Here is a 17144-nt window from a genome sequence, read left to right as displayed (position 1 = left end):
GGGGACAAGGAGTTTTGGGGCAAGGGCTAACCAGGATTTCACATATTGGGGCTGGGGCATCAGCAACTAGGGGGCATTGGGGTGGGGGGCATCAAGACTTATGTGGAGCGGAGAGCATTGCTAGCTGGGGGTATCAGGCTGCTCCCAAGCCCGCTGCTCAGCATTGCCATAAGTACTGATAAAAAGCACTTAAGGACAGATGCCAAATACTTCTTTACAGGTACCTATGAATACAAGTATGCTGTGGAAACAGCACTTATGTATTTAAAAGTATACATGCAAGTGTTGTCAACTCCCATATTCCCCACAACTGTCTTGCCAACATAGCAATTTTCTATCTATTTCTATTTGTAGAGAGTTTGTGTATCTGAGAGTCTGTTTGTTCAGGAACTCCTCCTAAACTATAAGAGCTAGGACTCTCCCTGCCATGATTTTAATTAAGAGAAACAAAACTTATTAGAGTTAAGGACCCGAGCAATGCCAGGTAAATCTTCTAGTATAGCTATATAGAGGCCTATGCCTCAATACGTTGTCACCACAAACCAGATCTCATTTAAAAAAAAAGTTCCTTTGCAATTTTTCTCTCCTGATTCTGCAGCCAACACAACTTAAAAAAATGTGTGGGACACAAGAAGCAACAAGGAATGACATTGTACCTCTGTCACTCACACTGGTATCACGGGTCAAAATATTCCCAAACCGTTCCAAGCACCTCCTTCAAATTATCTACCCCACAAGAAAAAAAAGCCCTGGCAGCTGGAACTCAGGGCCTGAAGCTCCCAAGCCAGATTCTAGGGGCCAAACAGAATCTGGGATAATGGGGAGACAAAAAGCTATTTTGAAAAGGTACTCACAGAGTAAAACAAATGTTAGCCTTCCAGTACCTTTAGACAGTACTTGTATGTCAATACCAAGTCCAGAGTATGTAAAGTGCTAAGAGCAAGCATGCAGAGTACTTTGCCTATGTAGAGTATTTTTAAGTATGTGCTTACATATGAGAGAACAAAGGGCTGGGAGCAGTGAGGATGTCAGAGCCAGAAGCTGGGGGGGGAGGGGAGAGCATGAGGACAGGGGCATTTGCAAAGAGCAATATATCCATACCCTTTCCGTCCCCAATGACCTCTAAGCTTCCCATAGCATCTATCATCCCCATACAGCCTGACTGTCGTCACAGCCCCAGCAAAGTGCAGCCACCTCTGGGAAAGGACACGTGAAACCAGGAAACATCCAGGTGCAGTGATTTCTCTACCATTCCTTCCCAGAATTCCAGTGTCTAATCCACCAGTCTACATGTACACTGGCATGATTTTCTGGAAATGCTTTTAACGGAAAAGTTTTCAGTTAAAAGCATTTTCGGAAAAGCACGTCTAGATTGGCCACCGATGCTATTCCGCAAAAAGTGCTTTTCCAGAAAAGCATCCTGCCAATCTAGACGCGCTTTTCCGCAAAAAAGCCCCAATCGCCATTTTCGCAATCGGGGCTTTTTTGCGGAAAACAGTACTGTGCTGTCTACACTGGCCCTTTTGGGCAAACGTCTTTCGGAAAAAGACTTTTGCCCGAACAGGAGCAGCATAATTTTTCCGAAAAGCACTAATGATTTTACATTAGATCGTCAGTGCTTTTCTAGAAATTCAAGCGGCCAGTGTAGATAGCTGGCAAGCTTTTCCGGAAAAGCGGCTGATTTTCCGGAAAAACTTGCAGGTGTAGACACAGCCCCAGGGTCTTGAATACAGAGCCATATCTCCAGCCTCAAAACCCCACTAACAGTTCCAAGAGTTGCCTTGAAATTCTCCCAACCAGGCCTTCATCACCTTCCGTTTAAGAGGATATGAAATCCCCATCAAGTCAGCTCTAGCCACAGTTTACAGCCCTGACGCCTCTAATAATAAAAAGACCGAGAGGAGGGCGTAAAGCAACACCCTTCAGGAAACCTGTATCCGAAAATGTCTTGTAGTGTTAAGCCCAGTATCGTAGCGCAAACACTTTGCTCTGTATGTCAGTGCTGGTCTTTTGCTCCTCCTCCCCTTTCAGGAACCGGAGGAATGTAGCCGGGGTCAGTTTTGCCCCTGTTTTATAGAGGACAAATGACAGGGCTTGTAGTACCATGCCTGGGACAGGAACCTGCTCTCTGTGTGTCCCCACACACGAGTTTGGCTGGTGGGAGCCACTCAGACCCCCGCGGTGACTTCCATGGCTGTGTGTGCGCCCTGGGATATCTGGCATCCAGCTCCGGGTTGATTGAATACTTTTGGTACTGGAGCGAGCTGGGTCTGCCGGGGCTTCTCCCAGGAGGGTAGTAATTTCCACCCCTGCTGGGAGTTAGTGCCTGGCTGAAAGAGGGCCAGCTGCGGGGGGAGTCTAGGCTGGGGTGGATTCCCCTGCCGGTCTCTTTTTGGGATCAGCTGCACAGGAAGAAAGCAAGTTGGCATCAGACTTCCCACAGCTGCCCCAAGAGCTATGCCAAGGGCCACGCACCATGAGCATCCTGCACCCTGCCTTGTCATGCTGACTGGTGAGGACACCCCACATGCACCCCCTCCCGCCCACATGCACCCTCTCAGGCTGCCTCCCCTTCGGCCCATTCAGCAATGGGGTCGCCCTCCTGCCGGGCACTAGACGGCAGCATCCAGACAGCTGCGGCTGTTGCTTCTCCCCCCCCCCCCGTCCTGCTTGATGGGCTTTGTGCAATCATGACAGTTGAACGGCTGCTCCCTGCCCAGGCCGGTCATGGCCAGCAGCCAGCCCCCCCACTGCTGGGCGGGAAAGGTGGAGAGAAGCCAGACCGGGTGTCACTAGGTACAGGCCTGGGGCACAGGCCCTTCTACCAGCCAGGAGCCCCTGCCCCCCAGCCACTTCTGCATTTCCAGGGGCACCAAACCACAACCTGGTTGCAGAAGCGGGTCAAAAAAAGCAGGTTATGAGACATTAACCGACACTTGCGGCTTCTCTGATGCATCTCCTGGGGAGCAGCCAGGCCAGCAGAACCCTGGAGTTAAACTCTTCCGCTGCCTCTGGGGAGGAGCCAGGGCAGGAGGAAGAACAGAGCATTCACTGGGACAGTCAGCACCACGTGAGTCCCTGCTGCGCGATACCTTGGCCACATCATGAGCCATTGTGGTAGAATCTAGGGAGTGTGAGAAGGTCGCTGGGGCCTTTCCTCCAGGGACAGTGACTCTTCCTCCCCACCCCACCCCCCAGCAGTGAAACTGGGGCTCATGATGCTCCATCTCCAATATCTACGTCCCCATGCTGAGGCAAAGTTGATTTCACTGCTACACACCAGCCTTGAGCTGGGAAAATGCAACTGCCCCCTGCCGCTCTGACCCAGAAACAGCACGATAGCCTAGATCCCTAGTGGGCACACAGCCTCAGCAGCCCAGCTGCAGGAGGGGTTTGTGCGCTGCCTCCCTGTATGGCGCTTCCCATTTTACAGGCAGCAAAACAGAGTCGGAGGGGGAATGGACTTGCGTAAGGCTCACAGAAATGGGTCTGATGCTCTGCCCCCTCAAGCTATCCCATACCAACAAGGCAAAGCCCAGAACTGTTTTATGGGCATTAGATGTTGGCAACTTGGACACAGACTGATACAGCTGAATACTGAGGTGCTAGCGCCAGAAGGCACTTGCCCCTGCAGCGCCCTTCTGGGATGGATGCAGCTGGCTGTGGTTTAAGAGCTATTGGTGATTGGCTTGGAACTACGGGAAGCTTCCCCCACTAACTCCAAGACAAACTATGCTCTTAAAACACTGCAGGCTCCATCCCAGCCAAGCCAGGGTGGCTGGTGGTTTCTGTTCTAGCACTTTGGTATCAAGCTGTGTATGTCCAGCAGGCTAGTTCTGTTGAGGTTCAGCCAGAGGCTAGCCCCATGTGACTCGTGCTGTGGGTTATACAAGGGCAGGGAATTGCCCACGGTCCACATCAGCAACCATTTTCATTCATGCTCTACCACCAGGAGTCAGTCCCATTCTGTGTGACCTTAGACTAGTTAGGTTCCCTCCATAACTCAGTTTTATCATCTGTAAAATGGGAAGGCTCATACAGTAATTGAGCCTGCCTCAAACTAGTAAGTTGCATCTAAACTGGCAAGTTTTTCTGCAAAAGCAGTTGCTTTTGCGGAAAAACTTGCTTGCTGTCTACAATGGTCACTTGAATTTCCGCAAGAACGCTGACAACCTCATGTAAGATCATCAGTGTTCTTGCAGAAATGCTATGCTGCTCCTGTTTGGGCAAAAGCCCTCTTGTGCAAATGGGCCAGCGTAGACCATGCGGTATTGTTTTGCGTAAAAGAGCCCAGATGGTGAAAATGGCGACTGGGGCTTTCTTGCGCAAAACTGCGTCTAGATTGGCCACGGACGCTTTTCCACAAAAAGTGCTTTTGCGGAAAAGCGTCTGTAACAATCTAGATGCTCTTTTCCGCAAATGCTTTCAGTGGAAAAGTTTTTCCGTTAGACGCATTTGCAGAAAATCATGCCAGTCTAGACATAGCCGTGATGTAAGTGTAATTGATTCACCAATAAGCAAAAGCTATAGACGACACACACTCCCTCCCCCCTAGTACATTTTTAGCAGGCAGGTCAGGAGCCTGGCTCAGTCCTGGCTTGTGATGGAGCCAGGAGTAGCCCTGGCGCAGCTCTGCTTTTGAAGTGTATAAGGAGCTAGGCTGTCAGGCAGCCCAGCTCAGTTCCAGGTCTGGGAGCTCCAACTCCTGCATAACAGGGCTGCTGCCACGGTGCACTGCTGCCTTTATCAGAGGCAGAGGGGCAGACCATAAGCCTAGGCAGTTGCCTAGGGTGCCGCCAGCCCAGGTGCCCGATGATGACATCACGGCCATTGACAGCAGTGCAGGCGGGGGTGCTGACTGCACCTTCCGCCTGGGGCTCAGCTACTACAGCCAGCCTCAGGCCGCTCCTGGCAGGTCCATGAGGGGCACTGGTTTTTAAACCGGCTTCCCTCGCAGCCCAACTCCCGCCTGGCACCCCATGCTGCTGCCTCTGATACAGAGGCAGCAGCAAGGAGTGGAGGGGGCTCCTTGGAATTGGGGCAAGAGCTCACTGGCTGCCGGCCCCGCCCCTAGGTACTATAGAATAGTCAACTAATTGAAAAGAGCCGGGCCAGCTCGAGCCATTCCTGTACCCTGGGCAGCTCCACCCCCGGGCGCAGAGTGCATGCGTAGCCCCGCCCCCAGCATGCAGCTCCACCCCCATGCGCAGAGTGCATGCATAGCCCCGCCCCCAGCATGCAGCTCCACCCCCATGCGCAGAGTGCATGCGTAGCCCCGCCCCCAGCATGCAGCTCCACCCCCATGCGCAGAGTGCATGCGTAGCCCTGCCCCCAGCATGCAGCTCCACCCCCATGCGCAGAGTGCATGCGTAGCCCTGCCCCCAGCATGCAGCTCCACCCCCATGCGCAGAGTGCATGCATAGCCCCGCCCCCAGCATGCAGCTCCACCCCCATGCGCAGAGTGCATGCATAGCCCCGCCCCCAGCATGCAGCTCCACCCCCATGCGCAGAGTGCATGCGTGGCCCCGCCCCCAGCATGCAGCTCCACCCCCATGCGCAGAGTGCATGCGTGGCCCCGCCCCCAGCATGCTGTGCACCTTACACCTGAAAGTGGTCATACGGTACCTGAGGGCAGCTGTAAGGGGCACTGCACAGTCCCTGGTGCATGGCACCTGCTGATAGCTGCCTGGGGCACCAACCTCCGGGGAGTGACTGATGGCAGCTGTAAGGGGCACTGCATGCCCAGCCACACAGCCCCCCTTAGAGCTGCCATCAGGTGCCCCTGGCAGCACCTGGCTAGGCCCCCGGCTTAATCCAGCCCTGGATTAGAGTTCACAGAAGTTACTTTGATTAACCAACAGCAAACATCCCTTCCGCAAGCCCTTCTGCAATTGGCAGCGGCGTGCGTCCTTGAGAACCAAGGCTCCAGTCTGATCCACAGGCAGCAGCTGTTCTCCCAGGCCAGGGCTGTAGCGTGCAGTGGTGAAATCTGCTTCACTCCAGCACAGAGGGGTAGGTATTACTCAGGGAGTTAACTGGCCCTGGTCCCTAGTTTCACTGTCTGGGGAGGGTGAGAGGGAGCCACCTTCGCTGAGCTAAAGGCTCACAACCCAGCAAGGTACCCCCCCCCCACTACGTCTCACCCCCATCCCCAGAGTCAACTGACAAGTTTAACGCCAGAGGCCTCTGAGCCTGCTGTCAGAGGGCTGTGTGTTGTGGGGGCCACCTAACCTCCTAGAGAGCCACTAAAGCCCCCCCACACTAAGCCACTGCCTCAAGTCCCTCTTTGTGCAAGAGCCAGGCCAACCTGGCATAGACACCGTCCCCAAGCCCCAGCACCAGACCCTCTCCCCCCCCCCCCCACTCAGCAGAGCTCCCCCCAGGAAGCACAGGAGGCGTCAGTCACTGGATCTGTTTATTCTTAGGCACTCACGGGCCCACTGGGACATCCCCAGCGCTGCCTCAGACCCAGCGCCAGCGCGGCAGCAGCCACAACCGCACCCCCAGCGCCGGCCAGCAGCCCCAGCGCCTCTCCCCACGCCACCGGGGGCCTGCGTCCATGGGAACCTGTGGGGGAGGGAGGGGTCGGTTAGGAGAGCTCCGGTCCGAGGGGCTCCCAGTGACACCCCACCCAGCGGCCCAGGGAAGCAGGTGGCTGCACCAGCGCGAGGCTGTGCCCAGTGAGCAGCGCTGCCCAGCTCTGGCCGGGGTTGAGCCCTGCCCAGTGACAAGAGCCACCTGGGGCTGGTCTGGGTCCATCTCCCCTGGCCCGGCAGTGCAGGCACCACAGGCCGGCCCTCCGCCCCGTCACTGATGCCAGGGACACGTGGCCTCCACCAGGAGAGAGGTCCTGGGCAGCTCCAACCCAGCCCCTGTTCCTGGAGCGTTGGCCCGCAGGGTGGCCAGGCGGTTTCAACAAAGATACTAGACACACTGACAAGACAATCGACAACCCATCTGGTTTGGAAAACACCCGACAGTTCCAGTCTGTTCCCCACCAGAAAGCCCAGAGACTGGACAGTCCGGTTCAAAGCCAGACACCCGGCAGCCCTATTAGCCCCAGGGGTTTGCTACAGCCGCCAGAGCAATTCCCCAGCCCTGCTCCCTCACCTTCCTGGGCAGAGTCCTCGACTTCCTGGCCCCTGCGGAAATCCACCGGCCCCTCGGCCGTCACCAGGCTCAGCGGCTCCTGGCCCCAGGCTTGGCTCTCGGGGGCTCTTCTCTCTACAAGGGAGCAAAGGGGGGGGGGGGTCAGACGGAGCCGCTCTGTCCTGGCCCTGAGCAGCTGGGGGGCTGCAGGCTGGCTCCAGCGCCAGGCCCTGGGCAGAGTCCGGAGAAACAGAGTCACCGCCCCAGACCCTGCTGGCCGAGGAGACTCACTAGAGGGGTCACACTGGGCCCATGGACAGGCGGGTGGGGGGGCTGGGCACATTTCCAGCCCCCCCGGCTAGTTCCTGGCCATGACCCCACTCAGCTGCTGTATCTGAGGGGCCCTCCCAGCAGGGCCACGTCCCAGCCGGAGCCTCCCAGCACAGCCCCTGTAGCCCCCCAGCCCGACCTGTCTGCCCCATGTGCCTGGTCACAGAGACCTTCCTGCCTCGGCCCCAAGTCTGGGGCTCTGAGACCAGCCCCTCGCGCTGGGAATCCGCCTGGGAGGGGGCGGGAGGAGCCAGACCCGGGGCCCAGCAGCGCTTACCTCTGGCCGGCAGGGCGCCGGGGCACGGGGTGGCGCAGCGCTCCAGGCCGGAGGGCAGGCAGGCGGAGGCGCTGCAGTGGAAATACACCTGCAAGCAGAGAGGGGGCTTGGCAAGCCGCGCCGGCCGGAGGCTGTTGGGACCCAGCGCCGTCTGGGCACCTGGGGAGCGGGGCCGGGGCTGCTTGAGCCGGCGCTAGGGCCCTGCGCGTGCCTGGCTGGAGGCACAGGGGTGCCCCACGCAGCTGCACATGCCGAGCACAGCCCTGGGGCAAGGCAGGGCCTGAGGACCATGCGTGATCGCACCCCCGGAACTGCTGCCAGGCCCCGTGCATCCGCCAGCCCAGCCAGGGGACCCTTGGCCTGCCGCAGAACCATTAGGAGCTGGAAGGGCGCTGGCCCCGCGGCCGCCCAGGCCCAGCCCGGCTTGGGGCTTTGTCTGCCCCCAGGGCCTCCAGCTGCAGTCGGGACCCTGCAGGCCGGGCACTGGCCCACGAGGCTGCATGGGGCGGGCGAGGCTCAGCAGCCCTAGCAAGCTCCCTGGAAGGGCAGCCAAGGCAGGGGCCGAGCTGCACGAGGAGGCTGCCGAGCAGCTTGGAGTGGGGATCCCTGCCCACTGGCTCGGCTGGGGGGCAGCCCCAGGAGCAGGGGGCACAGGAGCCTACCGGGCCCGAGAGGGCGCGCTGGGAGCTGGCGTCCAGGAAGGTGAAGGTGCTGACGGCGAAGCGCCGATAGAGGGAGGGGAAGGGCAGCCCCGAGGCCTCCCCCACGGGCACCAGCTGGGTCTGGTAGTCGTCTGCTTCGTACGGGCACCTGCGGGGACACAGGCAGTGGTGGGCAGCAGCCTCCCCCGGACACGCCCCCCCCCCAGCCTGCTCAGACTCACCCGTCCACGAGGAGCGGCCAGTCGGGCTGCTGCCGGGGGTTGGTGCTGGGGGTGGCCCAGCACTGGTGCAGGACCAGAACCAGGCTGGGGTCTGTCCTCTGGAGGACGCGGATCTCCACGTGGACGGGGTCCCGCAGCAGCCTCACCACCGGGTACTGCTGGGCTGTGTAGTAGGCGCTGTACTGCGCGTCTGCGGGGACGGGCCAAGAGCATCACGCCCTGCCCAGGGCGGCCCCAGAGCACGAGGGGCACAGGCAGAGGGGGGCAGGACGAGCCCCTCCTGGTCCCCAAACCCCCAAGGCGCCTGGCACAGAGCCCACTGGCCACGGCCTGGAACCTGCCCTGGGACAGGCCGTTCTATCGCTACAGGGGGACGAGAGACCCTTGGGCCTTGGCCAGTCCACAGAGCGGCACCGCCATGGGCCTGGCTGGGGCCGTGGGAGACAGGCCAGGGGCGTCACTCCAGACACCTAGAACCTCCCGGCAGGGCCAGGGCAGCTCCAAGAGCCCCTCCTGGCTGCACCATGGCCAAGCTCCATTGGGTTTCCTGCCCTCCCCCCCAGTGGCTACAGCTGCCCCAGGAGCAGAGCTCCGAGCCCTCGGGCCACTCGGCCGCCCAGGGTCAGGCCCCTGCTGCGTCCCAGAAGCTGCCCCCAGCCCCAGCCGGCCCTGCACAGTCACCTGTGGCGATCCGCAGCTCCAAGGCCAGGGGGCCCTGCCCCACAGCTGGCAGGGGAGGGGGCAGGGTGGAGACCACGACGCTCACAGGGAGGGCGTCCTCAGCCGAGTAGCTGCAGCGGATGGTCAGCCTGGACGGGGGAGGGCCAGAGAGCTGCTCACCCCACACTGCAAGTGCCCCCCCCCAGCCTGGGGATCAGCCCCGGGGGTGAGACGCCGGCACCAGGCCCAGCAGTGGCCGGGAGAGGAGCCAGGCAGCCAATGGCCCCTCAGCCCCATGCATGGGCAGCACCAGGAGCCCCCAGCTGGGGGCTCTGCTCAGCCCCTCGGGGGAGGTTCAACGGCTGCAAAGGGGTCCGAGCGCCCCCCCCCCACCCTAGAGGGGCCCCCAGGAGAGGGCCCCAGACCCTGCGGGGTCACAGGGCCCATGTTCCCAGCCAGGCCTGTTACCTGAAGCTGTTGTCCCGGGTGATGGAGCCCGACCGGGACGTGAGCACTTGGCGGTCGGCTGCCAGCTCCACCTCGTACACCTGCTGGGCGCCCGCCGCCTGCCGAGGGGAGAGGCTGAGGCACCAGGGAGGCTCCCAGGGCAGAGCGGAGGTGGGGCCAGGGGGATTCCCATGTGGGGCCAGCAGGGCTGAGACCCACCTGCCCCCCCCCCCCAGGAGCCCGGCTGCCCAGGGGAGGCCCAACCTGGCTCCGATCCGTCAGGATCAGCCCCTCCCCCCCCAGCTCTGATGAGGCCTCGCAGCCCAGACACCCCATGGACACTTGCCACATAGGGGCCCTGCCCCACACTCCTTTAGCGCCCAGGCCCCTTGGCCCCTCCGGAGCCGCTTCCTGGGGGCAGGAAGCACGAGTTCTTCTCAGCCAGGGAGCAGCATCCCCCGCTGAGGGCTTGTGGGGCCCAATCCAGGGGACACCCCCAGAAGCAGGGGGGCGGGTGAAGGGGCCCAGCTGCAAGGGGCCTGGTGGTGGCAGGGCAGATACAGCCGCAGCGTGACAGTGAGACCCCCCCCAGGCTCAGGGAGGGGCCGTGCCGGCCGTGTCCCCCCCGCCGAGGGGCACTCCGGGGCAGGCGCCCCCTTACCCGCAGGGTGGTGCCGCAGGCGGAGAGCGGGAAGCGGTACACGACGAAGGCTTCGTTCCTGGACACCGGGGCGCATCTGCCGCCCTGCGCGCCCGCCGGGTGCACTGAGCTCAGGTCCAGGGGGGGCCGGGTCACGGCCCTCGAGATGGCGACCGAGAACTGGCCATCGGGGGTGCAGCGGGCGGTCACTGGGGGAGACCCACAGCCCCTCAGCAGGGCGCCCCCGGAGCCAGGGGCCAGCCCCCCCACCAGGCAGAGGGGGAGACGAGCCAGGCAGCAGGGACGAGTCCTGCCCCGACAGTCGCGGGGGTGGGAGCGTGCCCAGCCCGGGCTCCACAGGACAGCGCTCCCCCCGCTACCCCCAACCCCTGGAGCCCCCTCCCACCGGGCCCCCCACCCGCCGAGCCCTCGCTCACCCTGGTCGCCGTAGTAGCAGGGAGCCCGCCGGTCGCCGGGGCGGTAGCAGCAGCCCAGCGCCTCGCACTCCCCTCGGGCGAGGGACGGGGCAGCGCAGGGCAGCCGGAGCGAGGCCGGGACGGCCGAGCAGGCCCCAGGGCTGGGGACGTCCCAGGCTGGGGAGAGAGGCAAAGCTGGGGCCTAGGCAGGGGACGCCACACGGGGGAGCAGGGAGGGCCCCAGGCAGCCCCCCCCCCCCTCCAGGGCCATGCCCAGGAGAAGCTGGCCCGTGCCCCACCTCCCCTCAACCACCCAGGATCCACCCCGGGGCAGGCCAGAAGCCCCCCCCCCCCAGGCCCTGCTCAGGGCGGTGGCCTCCAGCCAGCCAAGCAGCAGCCCCCGCCCCGTCCGGCTTGGCGCCGAGCCCCTTACCTAGGCCGGGGTCTGGGCACCGCAGCTCCTGCTTGTGGGCGCCCCCAGGGCCTTCCACCTGCAGCACCAGCACCAGGCTGCCAGCCTAGGGAGATCAGAGGACAGGCCAGGGATGGCTGGAGGCTCTGCCCGGCCGCCCGCCCGGAGAGCCAGGGACACGAAGGGCTCAGGCGCCCCTAGCCCCTGCGCCGGGCGGGCACGGGAACCCGTCTCCCCAGGGCGCAGGCAGGGCAGCAAATGCCGAAGCCGGTTGGGGGCTGGGAGGGGGCAGAGCCAGGACCCCGAGCTGGGTCCATCCAAGGAGCAGGACGGGGCAGGGGCAGCTCTTGGGGGAGCCAAGGAGCCAGTGGAGGGTTTCAGGCTCCCCAGGCAGACTCTGGTCACCTCCCCCCTCGGCATGGCGGCCGCAGAGCTCTCCTCTGGGCAGGGAGCCCCCTCCCAGCAGGGCCAGGCCAGGGGAGACCGGCCAGCCACAGGGACCTCACGGGGGCCGGGCCAGAGCCTCCGGCTGCAGGGAGGGAAGCCAGGCAGGGCCAGGGCTGGGCGGGGACCCAGAGCAGAGCCAGGGCCTGTCACACCCGGGCTAGCGGGGCCACATGGTCACGGCGCTGCCTGGCCGAGGGACCAGACCCCGCGCAAGCACCAGCCACACCTCAGCCTCCTAGGTGTCAGGAGCGGGGGGGCCACAGAGCCACGGAGGGGAGGAGACCTGCCCCACCCCCGATCACACAGGGCCAGGAGGGGAACTCAGGTCTCCCCAGTCTGGGCAGGGACGGCCAAGCCCTTCCAGGCAGGGTCCCCTCACCCCCTCCAGCAGCCCAGCCCCCCGCCCCAGGGAGCCCCCTGTTCCCAGCCAGGCCCTTACCTGCTCCTGCACGTAACAGCCGGCGTAGGACACCTCCACCACCACGGAGCCGTCGGCTCGGGGCTGCACCCGGGTCCCACAGGCCGGGTCGCTCCGCAGGGGGTGGGGGCTGCCACCCGCGTCTGGAGGGCACGAGAGGGGCAACCCATTGAGCACCTGCCCCCCGGGGCTTCTGCTCCCACAGCCCAGCTCTGCAGACCCCCTCTCCAAGCCCTGGGCAGGGGGCTCAGCAGGAGTCTGGCCATGCTAGAGCCACTGCCCTGACCCCCCCCCCCCCCCGCCCCCTGGCATTAGGCACCCTCAGGGCTGGGCCTGGAGCCTTCCTCAGTGCCTGGGCCAAGCACGTGCAGAGATGGCCCAGTGCCACAGGCTGGCCCCCAGCAAACAGGGCACCTCCCCCTCTTCTCAGCTGTGCCCGCATGGACCACAGGTCACCCCCTCCAGCCACAGCCAAGGCAGGGAGCAGGGGCCAGGCTACAGAGCCCTGCTCAGTCCCCCAGGGGCAGCTGTAGCTGGAGACAGAGCAATGGGATGGGGCAGGCGGGGCAGGGCTGGCCACATCCAGGCATTGCTGCATGCACCTGCCCCAGCCGGCAGGGGCTGGGCCACACCTTGGCCACTTGCCCATTTCTCTCATGGCTGAGCCAACTGCCCCCAGCCCCTTTACCTGAGGGGCACAGAGCACTCCAGGGACAGCCCCTGTCCTGCCTTTGGACCCTCCTAGGAGCCAAGACTCAAGACCCCAGCAAATAACCAGCCACTTTAAAAAAAAAACAACCTCCCCAGCACCTCCTCAGCTTTGCCCACTAGGCAATGCTACCTCCCAGCACCACAGCAGCCTAGACAGGTTGGAGCTTTGCCCCACTTACCCAGAGCTCTCAGCACCAGAGGAGCCACCGCAGTCTGGCTCGGGAGCAGGGTGAACCCCAAGCTGCTCTGCCCACAGCTCAGCCAGCTAACACCCCACAGGGCACCCCCATCCCTCAAGCCAGCCTGCACCCCCAGGAAAACCAGGCTGTAAAGGAGCCAGACCATCCCAGCACCCCTCCGCCTCCCTGCCCAAACCAAGCCACCCATGCTGCCACTCACAGCCTGCCCTGCCGCAGGCGGGCCTTATACCTTCCGGGGAGCTCTGATTGGCCAGCGCTGAGGGCCGCAGTCCTGTATGGGCCAGGTGTGATGCCAAGGGGCTGTGAATGGGCCTTGATGTCGAACTCCCTGCACTCGCTCCACACCAGCAAATCCCTCCCTTGTCAGCGCTTCTCCCCCCCCCCCCTTGCTACGGCCCCCTGGGGTTAGCTAGCGCCAAAGGGAACATTTTCAAAGGGAAGTGAGGCGGGTGAAGGGAGACCCAGGAGATCTGGAGCATTTTCCATCCAAACTTGGAAAAAACGGATTTTCCACCAAACCCTTTTTCCGACCAGGACCCTGTTTTCTCCCAACAATTTCAATTGTTCACTCCCCCACCCCCATACACCCGGCAAAGGTTTCAGTCTGGCTGTGCTGCTGCAATGCCTCATGGGACTTGTAGTTCCGTTACCCCACACCCTATTCTCCTCTGTAGGCTGGACTCCCTGGCAGGAGCACCCTCCCTTATTTCCCTAGGCGGGTGGGGAAGCGCTGCGATGGGTTCCCGTGGGAGGGGGTGGCGTCTCCATCCCTAGGGGTGGTTAAGTCCCGGCGTGACCAAGCCCTGGCTGGGTTGATTGAGTCGGGGTTGGTCCTGCCTCGGGCAGGGGGCTGGACTCGATGTCACCTGCGGTCTCTTCCAGCCCTGGGATTCTATGACTGTATCGCCCGCAATGCCAGCTGGCTGCAGAGTCCCAGGATGCCTCTTCTTTCCAGGCTCTGAGTTTGGGATACAAATGTCAGAATTTTGAATTTTCACCAAAAAATCATATTTTTACGGGGGGAGGGAGGAATACAAGTTGCACAGTCGTAACAGACATTAGCCAACCCCCAGGGGGCCGTAGCAAGGGGGAGGGGGGGGAGAAGCGCTGACAAGGGAGGGATTTGCTGGTGTGGAGCCAGTGCAGGGAGTTCGACATCAAGGCCCATTCACAGCCCCTTGGCATCACACAGGACTGCGGCCCTCAGTGACTCTGCTTCTCCGGACTCTGCCCAGGGCCTGGCGCTGGAGCCAGCCTGCAGCCCCCCAGCTGCTCAGGGCCAGGACAGAGCGGCTCCATCTGACCCCCCCCCTTTGCTCCCTTGTAGAGAGAAGAGCCCCCGAGAGCCAAGCCTGGGGCCAGGAGCCACTGAGCCTGGCTGAGGGGCCGGTGGATTTCTGCAGGGGCCGGGAAGCCCCTGCCCAGGAAGGTGAGGGAGCAGGGCTGGGGAATTGCTCCGGCGGCTGTAGCAAACCCCTGGGGCTAATGGGGCTGCCGGGTGTCTGGCTTTGAACCGGACTGTCCAGTCTCTGGGCTTTCTGTTGGGAACAGACTGGAACTGTCGGGTGTTTTCCAAACCAGATGGGATGTCGATTGACACCTCAGTGTGTCTGGCATTGTTGTTGAAACCGCCTGGCCACCCTGCGGGCCAACGCTCCAGGAACAGGGGCTGGATTGGAGCTGCCCAGGCACCTTCTCCCAGAGGAGGCCAAGCGTCCCTGGCATCAGTGGGGTGGGGACCGGCCTGTCCCGTCCCTCCTGTGGTGGCTGCACTGCCAGGCCAGAGGAGATGGGCCTGGACCAGCCTCAGGCGGCTCGTGTCACCGGGCAGGGCTCAACCCCGGCCAGAGCTGGGCAGTGCTGCTCACTGGGCACAGCCTCGCGTTGGTGCAGCCGCCCGCCTCCCTGGGACACTGGGTGGGATGTCACAAAGCCCCTCGGACCGGTGCTCCTGCCACGGGGAGGGGGGAGCTGGGAGCTGCTGCGCGTGGTGCTGAAGGGGCTGCGGAGACCTGGGGGTGGCGTGCCATGGAGGGGACTAGAACGGGATCTGACCAGGCTGGGGCTCAGCTTGCTGTATCCTCTCCTAACCGACCCCTCCCTCCCCCGCAGGCTCCCACGGACGCAGGCCCCCGGTGGCGTGGGGAGAGGCGCTGGGGCTGCTGGCCGGGGCTGGGGGTGCGGTTGTGGCTGCTGGCGCTGGGTCTGAGGCACTGTTGGGATCCAGTGACGGACGCCTCCTGTGCTTCCTGGGGGTGGGGGCCGCCTGGTGCTGGGCTCTGGGCAGGGTGTGAGGCCCAGGGGGCTGCAGTGCCTGGCTGGCCTGGCTCTTGCAGGGAGAGGCACTCAGGCAATGTGGAAGGGCAGGTCACCCACCCCCCCCAACAGCTAGTGCGGGGTGGGCATCTGGTGGAGATGTGGCCTTGTGGTACCAGCTGATCCGCCCCCCACTGTGGTGCAGAGGCCCCTCTGTGAATGGGGGGGGTGCAGGGCTGGGCCGCCGGTCCTGGTGGTTGAGCAGCGCCGCAGCCACAGCCTGGTGCCCCTCCCTGCCGCCACGTCGGTGCCCCTGCTCCGCCGCTCCCGGGGAAGGTTAATGAGCCTGGCTCTGGGGGCAATGGAATCGGCTGCCTTTGAAAGACAAACACCGGCGGCGGCCAGGTGACGCCAATGGTCTGGCTCTGTCTGCGGCAGGGGGGCGAGGGGGGCGGGTGGGTGCCTGCAGCTCAGGCCCTGTCTGAGCAGGGGGGCTGGTGCCACAGCTCCAGGCTACACCCCACCCTTCCCACGGTTGGAACAGGCTGGCCCAGGCGCTCTGGGGGGTGGAGCGCTGGGCCCTAGATCCCAGCCCTGCCTCCTAGCTGTGGGCCCCCTTCTGCCGGGGCTTGGGGGGAGGTCTTTGTGCAAAGTCTGCAGTGTGATTCCACCTCTCTGCAGCTGCCCTGGGCCCCGTTAGCTTTAAGCGCCTGCCACGACCTGCGGCCTCGCCGGTGCCCCAAGGGGATCCAAGCCCTGGCCCAGCTTAGCAGGGGCAACCCAGTCCCCCATTCTGGTCACCAGCTGGAGCAAAGCCAGGCCTGGGGTCCTCGCTGAGGGAGGCAGCTTGGGGAGTTGGCCTCCAGAAATACCCCTGTGGCCCAGCTGTTCAATGTATGGAGATCGCTCCGTCTCCTAAAACGGGACCTTGAAGTCCCTGAGTCCAGGCCCTGCCTCCGCAGCCGGGCCAAGTACCGTCCCTGACCCATTTGCCCCAGACCCCTGAATGACCCACCCCAGGGATTGAGCTCAAACCCTGGGTTTAGCAGACCCACGCTCAAACCACTGAGCGTCTTCCCCCCGGGTCGGTTCTGCTACCCCCAAGCTACTGGGATATGTGGGGGGAGTTCTGAGGCTGCAGGCAGAGGGCAGGGCTCAGTGCCCAGATGTTACTGGTTACCTGTGACAAGGGAGGGGGCGTTTGTTTTGCAGAACAGCTGGAGACTGGTGACCAGACCCCACGCAGAGGACACGGCCAGGTCTGGCCAGAGGACAGTCCATGGGCAGCGGAGGGGAGACCCTGGCCACCTACCCAGCTGGTGCCAGTGAGGGGAGACCAGGGGAGGGGAGGAGGCGGAGAAGAAATGGCCGGGGGAGGGGCTGTGTGGGTCAGAGAGCAGAGCAGGCAGGACTCAGCTGGCTGCAGGGGCGACTGACCTGGGGGCCCAGGCCTGGGGGATCCGGTGCAGTGTTCAAAGCTCACTAGACCCTCCTGGGCGAGAGTCGCTCTGGGCTGGAGAACAGGGGGGCGCTCTTCCCCCCGGGGCAGGGAGCAGCCTCTCCTGCTGTGGGGCTGCCCAGCAGCGGTGCCTGCAGGGCTGCTTGGCTGTCACCCTTCCAGCTTCATTGGGGGTGTGGCTACCAGGCTAGAGCCCAGCCAGCGAGGGGCCCATCCCCCTGGGCCTGCCGGTTACCTGGGGAGATGGGTGGAGGTCTCATGCAGGGCCGGGCTGTGCAGCAAGGCAGCAGCTGGCTCCGTGCTCAGGACATGGGGTGGGGCAGGTGCCATCTCCATCTGCCTTGGGCTATGCCCGGCCGCCTGCCTTCCCCCCTCGCCCCCAGCTGGCGGAGGGGAGTCAGCGTGACTCTCTCCCTCTCCAAGGGCGTAGCCCCTCCCCGGCCAGGGTCCCCGGGGAGCCCTCCAGGCCTGGGTCAGTGTTTGCCCGTAGCTGCTCCAG

The 17144-nt window shown here is 63.2% G+C and overlaps 1 protein-coding gene across 1 annotated transcript; it reads right to left on the bottom strand.

The window, feature by feature from the left end:
• Window positions 1-6421: 6421 nt before the first annotated feature.
• Window positions 6422-13130, bottom strand: LOC142819056 (zona pellucida sperm-binding protein 4-like). The gene is made up of 12 exons (XM_075903393.1): window positions 12910-13130; window positions 12041-12162; window positions 11176-11260; window positions 10764-10919; window positions 10348-10535; window positions 9708-9805; window positions 9261-9388; window positions 8580-8769; window positions 8359-8506; window positions 7697-7784; window positions 7111-7224; window positions 6422-6567 (listed from the first exon to the last, which is right to left on the bottom strand). Exons 1-12 carry the CDS (start codon window positions 13115-13117, stop codon window positions 6422-6424), a joined length of 1671 nt encoding a protein of 556 aa, XP_075759508.1. The 5' UTR covers window positions 13118-13130.
• Between the last annotated feature and the right edge of the window lie 4014 nt (window positions 13131-17144).

The sequence above is a fragment of the Pelodiscus sinensis genome, chromosome 19, assembly GCF_049634645.1.
Source record: "Pelodiscus sinensis isolate JC-2024 chromosome 19, ASM4963464v1, whole genome shotgun sequence".
Classification (NCBI taxonomy): Eukaryota; Metazoa; Chordata; order Testudines; family Trionychidae; genus Pelodiscus; species Pelodiscus sinensis.
Note: the sequence above shows the minus strand (reverse complement) of the source record. Positions and strands in the feature narration are given on the sequence as shown.